We start from the raw sequence: 16590 nt of genomic DNA on the forward strand, positions 1-16590 counted from the left end.
GTAATCACTTTCCTAATTTATAATTGCAAAGATTACTGTTGCCCTTTTTTGAATTTTCTTTTTTCTTTTTTTTTCTTTTTTTTTGAGACAGCGTCTCACTGTCGCCCAGGCTGGAGTGCAAGTGACATGATCTTGGCTTACTGTGACCTCCACCTCCCAGGCTCTGGCAGTTCTCTTACCTCAGCCTCCCGAGTAGCTGTGATTACAAGCACATGCCACCACGCCTGGCTAATTTTTATATTTTTGGTAGAGATGGGGTTTCACCATGTTGGCCAGGCTGGTCTCAAACGACTGCGCTTAAGTGATCCTCCTGCCTCAGCCTCCCAGAGTGCTAGGATTACAGGTGTGAGCCAGCATGCCTGGCTTTGAATTTTCTATAGATGGAATGACATAGTGTATTAGTCTGTTTTCACACTGGTTTATAAAGAACTGCCCAAGTCTTGGTGACTTATAAAGGAAAGAGGTTTAATTGAATCACAGTTCTGTATGACTGGGGAGGCCTCAGTAAATGTACAGTCATGACATAAGGCAAAGGGGAAGCAAGGACCTTCTTCACATGGTGGCAAGAGAGAGAAGTGCCAGTAGGGGAAGTGCCAGACACTTATAAAACCATCAGCTCTCGTGAGAATTCACTTACTATCATGACAACAATGTGGGGGAAACTGCCCCCATGACTCAATCACCTCCCCCTCTCAACACATGGGGATTACAATTTGAAATGAGATTTGGGTGGGGACATAGAGCCAAACCAGATCACATAGTACATACTCTTTGTGCCTGGTTTCTTTCACAGAGCACATATACACAATCCTAGAATTTGATTTCCTAGGTAGTTGAAGAGCCTCTCCTAGAGTAACCTGCAGGATTGAGGTATGGGAGGATATAGAACGCCTTCCCCAAGATGTTGTCTGGGGCTATCCCTTGCCAGTGCATCTGCACTGCCCAACACAGATGGGCTAGCCTGGCGTGGAATCTGGAAGTTGGTAAGCTGTGCTTTTGGCACCCTCTGCCTTCCTCTTTCAGGTCCATTTTCCTTTCCTGTCTTACTACTCCCTAGACGCCTAACCCTCAATCCTCAGCCATCCATGGTTTGACCTTACAGAGACCTATGGTGCCAGTTCTCTTTGTTCTCACATTGGCCCTGTCCATTGAAGCTCCTCAGCCCCTCAACTTGAACAAGCCCCCATTCTTATTCTGTACCTCCTCAGATTACTGTCACATTGACAGACTTGGACCTCAGAGATAGACAACTTTTCCCTAACCTCCTCTCCTCCTTCCTGTATACTTTTCTTAAGTGTATGGAACTGAGGACCAGAAAGGAAGGTAACTTACCCAAGATCTCACAGATGGGTAAGTAGGGTTAGAAGGCATGCATCAAGGGATTGTATGCAGCCTTTATCTCTAGGTGCTGGTCTCTCTTATCTTGGGTCTGTCTCTTCTGCCTCTCCTTCCCTCTTTCCCTGCTACTTGACTTGTTTCCTGCCCTAGTAGCATTCCTGCTTGCCAGATGCCACAGGGGAAGGAGAACTTTACAACTCCCTGGGCTCTCTGGTAAGAACACCCAACTGCACGGGGACCCTTCCTCTCCTTCCTACAGTGATTGGTTGTCATCTTCTTTCCTTCCTTTAATGTACCCTCCTGGCAGAGGCCAGGCCTGCCATTGAGGCTAGAGCAAGGCTCAGGTTGGGAGGCATGCGATTGTGGCCTATTTCTGTTTGGTGTGTGGCAATTTGGAGATCCCATTTCTTTTTCTGGACATCACCCCCCTACCTCCTTCCATCATTCCTTAGGCCAGCCTCTAAATTCAGTGACCGTCAGGGTTGAAAAGGGCAGTGTGGGGCCTTGAAAGGAGCTCTCTCCTAGGAGTTAGGAGACCTGCCACCAGTGAACTATTTGAACTTGTCCCCTTGGGCCTCAGTTTTCTCATCTGTAAAATGAGGGTTGGATAAGGTGGTCTTCAAGGTCCCTCCCTGGGATACATTTTATGCTGCTGCTTGATTTAAACCACTGAGCCACAAATGAAAGGTTCCAGTTGCAACAGTGTAATTAGACTTAGCAGATGGGTGAGATGAGAGGAAGGACATGTTCTTGCCCATAGGATTATCCTTTCCCACCCATTTCATTGCGCCTCCCTGGTGTTTTCAGAAAGCAAATGACAACCTTTGTTTTTCTCTGCATTCCCATTCAAACCTATAATCTTCTTTTATCTTGATGAACTTGTATTTACCGTTAGCCATGATGCAGAATTCACGTTACAGTGTGTGGTTTTATCTCTGCCATGGTGAATGTGATGGAGGGTGGAGCCGATCACAGCTGGTCCCTGGAGAGAGGGCTGTGTGTGTCAGATTTATTGTGCTGGAGCTCCAGTTTTGTTTTGTTTTGTTTTTAAATCCCCAGTGTCAGTTTTGCTGATTTCAGTTAAAACTAAAGATTGTGAAGGGAGACAGAGACAGGCTCATGCCCTCTGAGTTTTAGAGATTGGTGATACAGTTGTTGGGTGAGGGCCCTCGCTCTTATATCCTTTGCTTAAAACATTTCACCTTGGAAAGGCAGAAATTAGCTTTGTTGAATATCTCCCTCTGCAAGAGGAAGAAATACTGAATACTGTTACATTATTGATTGATATCTTTTTAATGAGTACTGAATCTTTATTTCACCTTCAGATAAAATGTTTCATTTTTCATTCTCTTAAAAAAAAAACAAAACAAAAAAACCCTGAGTATTTTAAGAATAATTAAAGGAAAGGCACGTAGTTTCTGGATCCTGCCGTTGCTGCCTTGGCCTCTCCTCCCCTTTCTCCACTTCCCCTCCCTTCCCCTCTATGTTAATGTATAAATGTGTCAAAAATTTCATGCTTCTTCCATTAGTTTCTATTTTGACCCACCCCAGTGAATGAAATAAGCATGGAATTGTTACTCCTATTTTACAGAAGAGAAATCCTCATTTTTTTGTTGGTTTTATTTTTAAGTTCAGGGGCACATGTGCAGAATGTACAGATTTGTGAACATAGGTAGACCTGTGCCATGGTAGTTTTCTGCATAGATCATCCCATCACCTAGGTATTAAGCCCAGCATCTATTAGCTATTCTTCCTGATGCTCTCTCTCTCCTCCAACCGACAGGCCCCAATGTGTGTTGTTCCCTTCCGTGTGTCCATATGTTCTCATCATTCAGTTCCCACTTACAAGTGAGAATATGCAGTATTTGGTTTTCTGTTTTTGCGTTAGTTTGCTAAGAATAATGACCTCCAGCTCCATCCATGTTCTTGCAAAGGACATAATCTTGTTCCTTTTTATGGCTGCATAGTATTCCATGATGTATAGAAGAGAAATCTGAAATGTGGCATGGTTAAGTGATTTGTCCATGGTCACACAGCTAGTTGATGAACAATTTGGGATAAGAATCCAGGACTCTTGAATACTAGTGATTTGTTATTTTGTCAACACTATTCCATCTCCAGTCCTCACCCATACACACCTGCCATTAGGAAAGTCTTTGCCACCCCAGCCTACAGTCTTTGTCATTTCTCTCCCTGGCCACCTTCTGAAAGTACAGGTCAGAAGCCAGTTCCTTAGCTGGTGGGGTGGGTTGTTAAATGGCAAGATATAGGAGGTAGAGGAGGGAGAAAGGTAGCACAAAGCCCAGACTTAGGTTTTCCTCCAGAAGGTGTAAGAATTACTTATTTCAGAGAGCCAGGAAAGTGAACAGAGTCAGCAATCCCTTTTCCTTTGCAAATTGATTGAATTTCTGTGGCAAGTATTAGCTGCAAGGCAGTGTTAATCTGCTCCAATCTGCTCCAGTAGATCCATCATCAGATTGATGTGCAAAGGAGACAGGATTGTCTCTGGTGCAAAGGCCTCTTTGTGTAGGGCACACCATCCTTATGTATGATTGAGTCCTGGTGTGTTAAATGCCTCACACTGGGATCTTACCCATGGTTGTCAGGTGCCTCCCTGGAAAGTATTGAGCTTTTTGAAGATAATATAGCATCATGGTTAAGGTGAGACATTTGTTCTCTCTGCCTGAATTTGAAACCTGGCTGTGCCACTTGGCAGCTATTTGACCTTTGACATCTTAGTTCACCTGTCTGTGCTTGAGTTTGCTCATCTGTTCCAATCGGGGTTGTGGGTTAAATGACTTAATAAATGTAAAGCACTGAGGAGAGTTACAGTGTTGTGAGGAAAGCAGTTTTTCTTCCATGCAGCCGTCCTTCCCTTCCCCCATCATGCACTTTGTGTGTGTGTGTTTTGACAGCTTTTGTAATCTGCATCTCTAGCTGGCCTGCTGAGCCCGTCAGGCAGCTGTAACCTCATTCAGGTTTTAGCCGTGGGGTCCATCTACATTTGACATGTGTTTCTAAATGTGGTCCTCAGTAAGCTCCTTTGTGGGGAGACCTGGGAGAAAGGAAACCAGAGAGTGTGCACTGTGCACCCCCAGCCACACATGTTCTGGGTTCCCACACCCTAGGGACTGGGGACACTGCAAGACATAGCTGAACCTTGGATGAAAATATTGAGTAACTGTCTCAGTTTGCTTGGACTGCTGTTATAAAATATCGTAGACCAGGTAGCTTAAACAACAATAGTTTGTTTCCCCACTGTTCTGGAGGCTGAAAGTCTAAGGGCAGGGTGCCAGCATGGTTGGGTTCTGGCAAGAGCCTTCTTCCTGGCCTGCAGACAGCCGCCTTCCTACTGTGTGCTTGCATGGCCTTTCTTTGATGTGTGCAGCGGGTGGGGTAGGGGGAAAATCCGTGAGGAAAATCAGCAGCCTTGGCCTTGCATCTTCTTTGGTCCCATGCATGATGTTATTTGTAAGGCAGTGTCGGATCTCCTCATACGTGGAGAGGTGAGTCTTCGTTTCCCTGTCTTCTAGAGGTTTGGGATAGAGGGTGTGAAGGAAGAGCAGATTATGCTTGCTCTATCTTTTAAGCTCAGAACTGGGGTGTGTGTGTTGACAGGAACACCAACATGATGATGTATAACGAAGGCCTGTCTTGTCAGCTGTGTCACTCCAGCCACCCCACACGACTGTCACTGACACGCTTCACCTCCCAGGACTTCAATTTGAAACCCAATGAAATCCAGTGAAACACAGTGGAAACTCTCTTACCACCTTCCTGTTAACCAGCTCACAGGAGTGATGAACACTTTTCAGTTCCCTGGATGAAACACTCTGAGCAATGCCCACAGCATGCACTGCAGGAGGCTGCTCTCTGCCATACCCACTCGCTTCAGCACCCACTGGCTGAATTATGTGCTTACCAAGAGCCAGCTTGTTCCCAAACCCATTTGTTCAGCTGTAGCTGGTATTGTAGTTAAGTAATGTATTTAGGTATCAGATAAACTGACGAAATATAACTGCAAATGAAGTGACTCCCCACCCCTCCATCAACACTAGTTAAAAGCTGTGGAAAGACTCATAAGTCCAAGTCACTAAAACACATTACTGTCAAACTAGATGAACATTAAGATTGTGGGAAATCATAAAACTCTAAAATTTTAACGTTAACCAGCTTTAATGAATCAGGAATAGGAAATTGTCGACAATGTATTATGTTCTGGTCCATGTGAGAGGATGATGTGGACCTCTTAACCAGTGGGTCCTCTTTGGACCCTTATTCAGAGTCTTGTCCTATGTTAAAGAATGGACGAATGAATGCATATTTATATACATTATGCAAAAATAATAACTTTAGATATATACTTTTTATGATTTTTTGCTGTGATTTTTTTGATTAACCTGGTCCAATGTAACCTGGACCTGATTACATTGAAAATGAGGATTTCTACTGTTGTGATTCAGTTTAAAGTTGGTTTGATTTCATTTTAGTGAATTTAGGGAATTTTATTTTGTGTATGGTAAAAACAGTAAAACCAACAGTAGTGGGGCTTTTTAAACTGGAGTTTTAAAGCGAATTAAGGTGGGTCATTCTGAATTTTAGTAGGTTCTTTAGTTCCTCTCATTGACTTACAACATAGTGAGAAAGACCTAATTTTTTCATTTTATAAATAAGGAAATTGAAGCCCTGAGAGGTAAAGCATGTTGGTGATAGTCATCTGGGGTGGCTGGAGTGAAGTGGGCAGAGCCACAGTGGGAGGGGGCCTCTTCTCTAGCCTCACTCTTTGATTCTCTGTCTGGCCCCAGAGCTGGAGCTTTCCATGATAGGAGTACTTCTTTGGGTTGACTTCTCTGGTGACAGTATTGACTTGTGCTCCCTGCTTTGGAACAGGACCAACTTGGAGGCCTTGCAGAAGAAGCTGGAGGAGCTAGAGCTTGATGAGCAGCAGCGAAAGCGCCTTGAGGCCTTTCTCACCCAGAAGCAGAAGGTGGGAGAACTGAAGGATGACGACTTTGAGAAGATCAGTGAGCTGGGGGCCGGCAATGGCGGTGTGGTGTTCAAGGTCTCCCACAAGCCTTCTGGCCTGGTCATGGCCAGAAAGGTGAGTCTGCCTTGATTAACAGGTAATTGAATTATCTCTCAGGGTACCTAGAAGCCTGGGGACCAGGGTAGAAGGAAGACTGACTTTACTCAATACCTTTTTGTGCTGTTTGAATTTTTTTTTTTTTTTTTTTAGAGTTTCGCTCTTGTTGCCCAGGCTGGTGTGCAACCTCCACCTCCTGGGTTCAAACGATTCTCCTGCCTCAGCCTCCTGAGTAGCTGGGATTACAGGCATGCGCCACCATGCCTGGCTATTTTTTTGTGTTTTTAGTAGACAGGGTTTCTCCATGTTGGTCAGGCTGGTCTTGAACTCCTGACCTCAGGTGATCTGCTCGCTTCAGCGCCACAAAGTGCTGGGATTACAGGCGTGAGCCACCGTGCCCGGCCGTGCTGTTTGAATTTTGAATGCATGTTATTTATCAGATTATGGATAAACACACTAATGACTGTGTTAGTGTGTTAATCCCCATCCCATCTGGAAAATAATGACTCTTCTTTAACCTTCTGTGTGCTGTGGAAGGAATGCCAAGGTACCTGTTTATTGCTTATCAGGTGCTGGAGAAGCTGCTTTCATTCGCCTAGCCCCAGTGATGCACAAAACAAGAATTTCAAGTTGTTTCCCACTTGTGCTCCAGCCCTGCCAGTGAATCCCCTTTATCTTCCTGCATTACAGCATCTGAACTCACCATCATAGGATGTACTTGTAGAGCTGGACTTCCCTTTCCTGTCTACCCTTGGTCCTCTTTTGGAATATAGCCCCTTTTGCTCCAGAGAGGTTGGGCTCTTCAATGTTTTTTTGCACATTGTGTTCACTCCTGTGCCCATAATTTTTTTGTGTGTGCTCTTCTGTCTTTTCAAACAATACCCATCTTCTAGGTCCACCTCTTGTCTAGCTTATACCAGGTCCCCCAGCCCACACTGGTAACCACTGCGTCCATGTTCTCTGACACTCGCTGTCTGTGGGATTTTTTAGAAGTTCAGCCTTACTGCGTAGCTATTTAATGTGACTGTCACTTGTCTCCCCAGCTGGAACAAGGGAAAATGTTAGGGTGACATAAGGTAGCACCTTAGACTTTGGCTCAGTCTCAACCACATCAGTCTCCTGAGCTCAAGGAAGAATCTCTTGGGCAGCCTAGGTTAGCATACCTGAGTCCCTCATACCCTTCTACTTTCACAACTCTTGAGTGTGAACCAAATCCTCAAGGTCAATTTCTCTTCTTTTTTTTTTTTTTTTTTTTTTTTTGAGACGGAGTCTCACTCTGTCGCCCAGGCTGGAGTGCAGTGGCCGGATCTCAGCTCACTGCAAGCTCCGCCTCTCGGGTTTACGCCATTCTCCTGCCTCAGCCTCCCGAGTAGCTGGGATTACAGGCGCCCGCCACCTCGCCCGGCTAGTTTTTTGTATTTTTTAGTAGAGACAGGGTTTCACCGTGTTAGCCAGGATGGTCTCAATCTCCTGACCTCGTGATCCGCCCGTCTCGGCCTCCCAAAGTGCTGGGATTACAGGCTTGAGCCACTGCGCCCGGCCAATTTCTCTTCTTATCTGAGCTCCAAAGCCTCTCTCAGAGTGAGCCTTCCCTTAACTTTGTTCCTGTCTAGGCTCCCAGGAGCCGAGGCACAGCTGGGACAGCCCCCAGTGCCAGTGCCTGCCTTAGTACAGTGACACTCAGTTCTTGGTTGAGCAGAAACTTGTTACAGCTTAACCTGTTTCTCCTGTCTCTACCTTTAAGAGCTTAAACATTTAACAAGACTACATCTTTCATCCCTTCCTCCCTCTTTCTTTCATAAAACCTCTCTTTCTTCTGCCTTTCTCCAGCTAATTCATCTGGAGATCAAACCCGCAATCCGGAACCAGATCATAAGGGAACTGCAGGTTCTGCATGAGTGCAACTCTCCATACATCGTGGGCTTCTATGGTGCATTCTACAGTGATGGCGAGATCAGTATCTGCATGGAGCACATGGTATGTGACACCCTTTCAGCCTCTGGAGCAATGGCCTTAAGAGTTGGATGGCTCTGGCCTAATCTTTGGTCTGGGAGGTGACCAGCTGCCTCCCTGCTGCTCCTGGGATCCACATCACTATCTGAGGCATCTGGGAAGTCTGACCGTAGAGCTTGGGATATTCACAAGATGTCAGACCTCCTTTCTAGGTCCTTGCCTCTCTTCAAAGAAGTGGCAGTATTCCTGGTGGGTGTACCTAGAGCACCTCTCGTAGTTTTTTTTTTTTTTTGATTCAGATGACCCTAAGATGTGATGTAAGTAAAATCTGGTAAATAACAGTTTAAATCCATTTCTTGTGTACAATGCTGTATGCTAGGTGCAGGGCTCTGGGATTATGAAGATGAGATCATCTACTGTAAGGGCAGCCTCTAGGGTTTCTGTGGGTTTCTGCATGATGCACATTAGTGGAAGGAGAGGGCAGTGGAGAGAGAGGGCATTCATAGGCTAATTAATTATATGCGTGTTAGCTGCCAGTCATTTTACCACTATGTGCTTGGAGTCCCTCCTTTTCTTCAGATGTAAGTCTTCCAACACATTGTGCAACTTAGGAAATTCTTCAAGTGTTGATCTTTGCTTTATTCTCCCTGGGCTGATGGCCTAGAGATGAGGGCTGACGTGAGTCTGCACACTTGGTGGCTGTCATGCTTTCAGTCCAGTATTGTGTCTCTCAACTCCTACCCCATTTTCTTCCTGATACTTTAGACCTGTCCTGACCTCTAGAATAGGGGTCCTGGTATGCAGCCTTAGTAAACTTTAGAATAACTCTCCTGGGAGGATTCTCTATTTGTGTCTCCATTATTTTGAACCTCTCTTCGTTGTAATGATCACGAAGTGCTGCATCCACTGTTACAGGCATCTGCCGACATTTGTGGGTGCCATATGGAACCTAAATCCTAAAAACATCTTCTGCACATCTAAAGGTTAGAGAAAGTGCTTGTTCCCTCTTTCCTCAATGTCCTCAATGAGAGCAAAGCATTCTCTGTGGGAAGCATATGAACATTTCTGGCTTGATTCTAGTCCTTGGCCTGGGCTGCTGATTATTTTCTACTTGGGTCCTGGCTTCCCCTCAGGGAGCTGTTTCTTATCCCCTGGGTTTCTTGTGTTCTTTTTTTTTTTTTTTTAATTTTATTTATTTTTATTTTTTAGGGTGATCAAAGGTCCCTCCCCCCTTTTTTTTTTGGGACTGAGTCTCGGTCCTGTCGCCCAGGCTGGAGTGCAGTGGCACGATGTCGGCTCACTGCAATTTCCGCCTCCCAGATTCAAGAGATTCTCCTGCCTCAGCCTTCAGAGTAGCTGGGATTACAGGTGTGCACCACCACGCCCCACTAATTTTTTTTTTTTTTTGAGACGGAGTCTCGCTCTGTCGCCCAGGCTGGAGTGCAGTGGCGCGATCTCCACTCACTGCAAGCTCTGCCTCCTGGGTTCACACCATTCTCCTGCCTCAGCCTCCTGAGTAGCTGGGACTACAGGTGCCCACCACCACTCCTAGCTAATTTTTGTATTTTTAGTAGAGACGGGGTTTAACCATGTTAGCCAGGATGGTCTCGATCTTCTGACCTCATGATCTGCCTGCCTCGGCCTCCCAAAGTGCTGGGATTACAGGATTGAGCCACTGTGCCTGGCCCTAATTTTTTTTTTATCGTTAGTGGAGACGGGATTTCACCATGTTGGCCAGGCTGGTCTCGAACTCCTGACCTCATGATCTGCCCACCTCAGCCTCCCAAAGTGCTGGGATTACAGGCGTGAGCCACTGTGCTAAGCTAATCTTTTTATTTTTCTTTCTTTTTTTTTTTTTTTTGAGACGGAGTCTCGCTCTGTCGCCTAGGCTGGAGTGCAGTGGCCAGATCTCAGCTCACTGCAAGCTCCACCTCCCGGGTTTACGCCATTCTCCTGCCTCAGCCTCCCGTGTAGCTGGGACTACGGGCACCCGCCACCTCGCCGGTTTTTGTATTTTTTAGTAGAGACGGGGTTTCACGAGGTCAGGATGGTCTCGATCTCCTGACCTCGTGATCCGCCCATCTTGGCCTCCCAAAGTGCTGGGATTACAGGCTTGAGCCACCGCGCCCAGCCGCCAATCTTTTTATTTTTCTTACATTGACCTCTTGAGATACTAGGAGGCTTCTTCTTTTACATTGACCTTTTTTGAGATACTAGGTGGCGTCCTTATTCTGGAATTCTTTATTCACTTTGAACTTAACAGATGTTGATCACATCTCTTGTGCCCTTGCCATGTCCTCCACTTCCTTCAAGCCTTCCTCCTCCTTCAGGAGAAGATGACACTGGAAATGACTGGGGTTGGTTTCCCATTCTCTTGGCCCATTTCCAGTGACTGCAGGTCAGTTTTTTCCCCCCATGGATTTGACTCTCAGGAAATAGTGAGATGTTCCTGCACAAGTCTCTAAATCAGAAAGTATCTCTGGAGTTATCGTGGGGAGCCTGAGACTGGGAGGGGAAAATGTTTCAAGGGCCAAGCACAGTGTCTGGCACCCGTTCGTTGGTATGTGTTGAGTTACTGGATGAGGGTGGCTGGGATGGGGAAGACCTGGTCAGGCTTGGGGCTTGGGGGAGGGTTAGGCCTTGGAGCTTGCCATAGGACCTTTTGGCCCTGGGTGTGCTTAGACCCAGAGGGCAGCTGAAACAGTCAGTAGTGGTGGAGAGGCTCAGGTGATACCGGAGCGTCTAGATGGACCATCTAGGAAGCAGCTGTGGCCTGAAGACCAGAAGACCAGGCAGCCATGAGAGCCAGAGTGGCTTTCTACTTCAGCTCTGGGCACTCTCAGCCCTTCCTTGTTCCTGAGCAGGTCCTCTAGCAGGAAAGGCCCTGCCCTGGCTTCCTCTGGATGGAAAGTTCTGACTGGGCTCTTGCTTCCCTTGGACCTTCTGCTTTGCCTCAGCTTCAGCATTTCAAAGGTGTTGTCAGGTAGAGAGAGCGCTGTTCGATCGCCACATCCCAGCTTCTGAAGGGCTTTGGTCCTCTCTGTCACAGTCTTTGCATGAGTTTTGTGTCATGAATATTATTTTCCCAACACTTTATTATTAAAATTTTCACAGGCCGGGCGTGGTGGCTCACGCCTGTAATCCCAGTGCTTTGGGAGGCTGAGGTGGGCGAATCACCTGAGTTCAGGAGTTCAAGACCAGCCTGGCCAATATGGTGAAACCCCATCTCTATTAAAAAACTACAAAAATGGCCAGGCGTGGTGGCTCACGCCTGTAATCATAGTACTTTAGGAGGCTGAGACGGCCAGATCACCTGAGGTCAGGAGTTCGAGACCAGCCTGACCAACATGGAGAAACCCCATCTCTACTAAAAATACAAAATTAGCCAGGTGTGGTGGCACGTGCCTGTAATCCCAGCTACTTGGGAGGCTGAGGCAGGAGAATCACTTGAACCTGGGAGGCGGAGGTTGTGGTGAGCTGAGATTGTGTCATTGCACTCCTGCCTGGGTGACAAGAGCGAAACTCTGTCTCAAAAAAAAAAAAAAAAAAATTTAAGCGTGCAGGAAAACTTGAAGGAAGTGTACAGTCGTAAACCCACCACCTAGATTCTACAACTTATATTTTGATGTATTTGGTTTACCACATATCCATTGCTCTGATCAATTTTGGGGGATGTATGGGGTTTTGTTTTTGGTTTTTGTTTGCTTGCTTGTTTGTTTGTTTTTGAGGCAGGGTCTTCCGCTGTCACCCATGCTGGAGTACAATGGCGTGATCTTGGCTCACTGCAACCTCTGCCTCCTGGACCCAAGCGATCTTCCCCCCCTCAGCCTCCCGAGTAGCTGGGACTACAGGCACATGCCACCATGCCCGGCTCATTTTTGTATTTTTATTAGAAATGGAGTTTTACCATGTTGCCCGTGCTGGTCTTGAACTCTTGGGCTCAAGCAATCCGCCTGTCTTGGCCTCTCAAAGTGCTGGGATTAGAGATGTGAGCCACCACGCCTGGCCCTGGGAATGCGTTTTGCAGTAAATTTGTGTCATCAGCATTGGTTGAGCCCTGTCTTCTAAAGCACTCAGCTGGGGGCTGATCTTCCCTAGAAATGAGCCCTGTGTGTACTGCCCAGTCTGAATGTTGAGACCCAAGGAGGGAAATGAATGCTTCCCGATCAGAACAGGAATGCTTTTGTCTTTGGGGAAGGAGATTCCTGCTTAGGTGGTAGCTGAGCAAGCGGAGAACTAGGGACCCAGAGTTGATGGTTCTTGTGCAGGAATAAAAGCTTTTGAACTGTTATTTTTGTAAAGCATTTGTCTCTTCCATAGAAAACCTTCACAAAAGCACCATTGACTTACTTAATAATTGGCTTCTAAAAATAAGCACAATTTCAGCAGCTTAAGGCAAGGACTTGGCAACAGTGAATTAGAATTAGAAAGTTGTATGGTTAGTTGCAGGCAACCCTGGGGAAGCCTGACTGGCTTATGCCCCTTACATTTGGTAATTCCATTGTTCACATTATACTCTGCTTGTAGCTTCGTGGAGTTTGTTAAAGGGAAGAGAGCCAATGTTTCCTTTTTGTTTTAAAATTAACTAATTAATTAATTTTAGAGATAGGGTCTTGCTCTGTTGCCCAGGCTGGAGTGTAGTGGCATAATCATAGGTCACTGTAGCTCAAAGTTTTGGCTCAAGCAATCCTCCTGCCTTAGCCTCCCAAGTAGCAGCTAGGACAATGATGTGCATCACCATGCCAAGCTAATTTTTATTTTTTGTAGAGATGGAGTCTCACTACTATGTGGCCCAGGCTGGTCTTGAACTCCTGGCCTCAAGCAGTCCTCCTGCCTTGGCCTCCCAAAGATTTGGGATTACAGGCATGAGCCACTGCACCTGGTCTATTTTTTCCTTTTTGATAAAGATATTTCTCCTACCATCCCCCAGGGGAAGTGCAAACCAAGACAGTTACCTGGGCTGCCCCCTGTCCTAGGCTGCATTTGGGGTCAGTTGAGAGGTAGTGCTGGCTGGGCACAGTGACTCACACCTGTAATCCCAGCACTTTAGGAGGCTGAGGCAGGAGAATTGCTTGAGCCCATGAGTTCGAGACCAGCCTGGGCAACAAAGTGAGACTCCCCATCTACAAAAATAAAAAAATAAAAAATACCTGGGTGGGGTGGCATGTACCTGTGGTCTCAACTACACGGGAGGCTGAGGCAGGAGGATCACTTCCTCCTCTGAGCACCATTCTCTTCATTCAACTGTTTGTTCCGTGTCTTGTTTCAGAGGAGGATTTAAAGTGCCTTACCTTTTACGAATATATTCTGTCTCCCTAAGCAGAGAGTGTGTTCTATCTTTATCTTATAGGTTTTTTTTTTTTTAAAGTAGTTCTTACATTTTTTAAAAGTAGTTCTTACATTTACAGAGGCATTTGATAAATGATAGAGGATGATGATACCTGCTCAATATAGATGGGATACTTTAGAAAATCCCATCATTGTTTGAGTTTTCAGGAACTAGGTCTACCTCTGAGAGTAATTTTTTTTTTTTTTTTTGAGACAGAGTCTTGCTCTGTTGCCCAGGCTGGAGTGCAGTGGCATGATCTCTGCTCACTGCAAGCTCCGCCTCCCAGGTTCATGCTGTTCTCCTGCCTCAGCCTGCTGAGTAGCTGGGACTACAGGCGCCCGCCACCACGCCCGGCCAATTTTTTGTATTTTTAGTAGAGACGGGGTTTCACTGTGTTAGTCAGGATGGTCTCGATCTCCTGACCTCATGATCCGCCTGCCTCAGCCTCCCAAAGTGCTGGGATTACAGGCTTGAGCCACGGCGCCCAGCCTCTGAGGGTAATTTTAAGTTGCAAGTGGTGACTGGCTACACCTGAAGCCACAGGGGAACTTAACCTATTTCTGCCTTGATATATTAGGATCCTCTTAGCCAGGCATTTCTTCAAGATCGCAGGTTAAAATGTAGAACCCGGCTGGGTGCAGTGGCTCAAGCCTGTAATCCCAGCACTTTGGGAGGCCGAGGCGGGTGGATCACGAGGTCAGGAGATCGAGACCATCCTGGCTAACATGGTGAAACCCCGTCTCTACTAAAAATACAAAAAACTAGCCGGGCGTGGTGGCGGGCGCCTGTAGTCCCAGCTACTCGGAGGCTGAGGCAGGAGAATGGTGTAAACCCGGGAGGTGGAGCTTGCAGTGAGCCGAGATCGCACCACTGCACTCCAGCCTGGGCGACACAGCGAGACTCCGTCTCAAAAAAAAAAAAAAAATGTAGAACCCTCAATGGGAGCCCCTGGTGTGTGAGCCCTGCAGAGCCTGGCTTCATACCATACTTGTATCCTCTCTTGTACTCTCTTTCCACTGCCTCTGTCCGGCACCCTATTCGTGTCATCTCTTCTCCTTACCAGTCTCTCTGCCTCCAGAGTCTTGTCTGTCTCCCTGAGCTGCTGTGATTCTTATCTTTAAACACTCAGGTTGGATTCCTTTACTTCTGCCTCCATAAAGTCAAGTCCCAGTTCCTAGGTGGGGTTCTGGTCACAGCTGGCCATTTCCAGCTTGATCTGTCACTACATCTCTTCTTGCACCAACAGTGAAATGACCACATCATCCCAGGAGTACTCAGCAACTCTGCTTTGATCTAATGCGTCTCTGCTTTGATCTTATTGCAGTACTCTGTTCTTCTCTCCCTTTTCTCTTCCCCTTTTCCAGGTATAGAAATCATGCTCATCCTTTGAGTAATATTCAGCTCAAATGCCATCTTTTAAGAGAAGTCAGAATTACTTATCCCTTCTTCTGCATGTCTGTATCACTTTCCTATGCCATTATGGTTTCATTGTTAATATTGCGAAAAACTCCCAGACTGTGTTTTTTCCTTTACTGTCACACCGCAACAATCAACACAGAATACTTCTGTGACCAAAAGTATGGAGGGATTTTCTCTACACTCTAAGCAGCAGACACCAGCTGGGTGTCTTCCTGTTTAATTCTGACACTGTCTACCAGAAGATCATGTCAGATCCCATGGATTCAGGGCTCAGTCCCCAAGACTCCACCACCACCAATTTCAAGTCTGGGCCTCCAAAATGTCCAACTGATTTAAGTTGGGACTCCCATGATCCTATCTATCTTTGGGTTCGATTAATTTGCTGGATGGGCACACAGAACTCGGGGAAACACTTAATTTTACTGGTTCATTATAAAGGACATTGTAAAGGATGCAGGTGAAGAGACACACGGGACAAGGTATGGGAGTGGGGTGCGAAGCCTCCATGCCTTCCCTGGGCTCACCACCCGCTAGGAACCTCCATTTGTTCACTTTTCCTGAACCCAGCCTTCTGGGTTTTTTTTTTGTTGTTGTTCTTTTTTTTTTCTTTTTTTGAGACGGAGTCTCGCTCTGTCACCCAGGCTGGAGTGCAGTGGCCTAGGCTGGAGTGCAATGTTGGCGATCTCTGCTCACTGCAAACTCTGCCTCCTGGGTTCACGCCATTCTCTTGCCTCAGCCTCCTGAGCAGCTGGGACTACAGGTGCCCGCCACCATGCTCGGCTAATTTTTTGTATTTTTATTAGAGACGGGGTTTTACCATTTTAGCCAGGATGGTCTCCATCTCCTGACCTTGTGATCCAGCTGCCTCGGCCTCCCAAAGTGCTGGAATCACAGGCATGAGCCACCGTGCCCTGCCGCGTTCTGGGTTTTTATGGCAGCTTCATGAGGTCAGCATTCCTTCCCCCAGCATATAGGGCAGGACCCTCTCGGGGAAGGCGTTGAGATCCACAGTTAAAAAGGTGGGAGGTAGATTAGAGTCCTGCTTTGGGGCAGGTGAAAAGAGGGCAGGAAAGATTCTGAGGCCTATTCCTGAGGCCTCACACACCCAAAGTTACAACAAAAGACTAAGGCATACCTGTAATCCCAGCACTTTGGGAGGCTGAGGTGGGAGGATCGCTTGAGCCCAGGATTTCAAAACCAGCCTGGGCAACATAGGGAGACCTCATCTCTATTAAAAAAAAAAAAAGAAGAAAAGAAAAGAAAAAGATTTGAAAAATGAAAAATAAGACTGTAACAAGGGCACATGGGAGTTATGAACCAGGAACCATAGATGAAAACTTTTATTTTTTTTTATATATATATATATAAAAAATAATACCACAGTTATATTTTATTGAAAGTTGCATATTTCCCCTGTTAGTAAATGTATTGAGGGCAGAAACCAGCTGTTTTTCATATATCTGACCCC

The 16590-nt window shown here is 46.3% G+C and overlaps 1 protein-coding gene across 2 annotated transcripts in view; it reads left to right on the top strand.

The window, feature by feature from the left end:
* Positions 1-16590, top strand: part of MAP2K1 (mitogen-activated protein kinase kinase 1) — a 111044-nt gene that overhangs the window by 44102 nt on the left and 50352 nt on the right. For both annotated transcript variants that reach the window (XM_025390095.1, XM_025390096.1), the window contains exons 2-3: positions 6229-6439; positions 8252-8398. In XM_025390095.1, coding sequence (XP_025245880.1) covers positions 6229-6439; positions 8252-8398 — 358 coding nt within the window. The remainder of the gene's footprint in view (positions 1-6228; positions 6440-8251; positions 8399-16590) is intronic.

This window comes from Theropithecus gelada, chromosome 7a, assembly GCF_003255815.1.
Source record: "Theropithecus gelada isolate Dixy chromosome 7a, Tgel_1.0, whole genome shotgun sequence".
Lineage (NCBI taxonomy): Eukaryota > Metazoa > Chordata > Mammalia > Primates > Cercopithecidae > Theropithecus > Theropithecus gelada.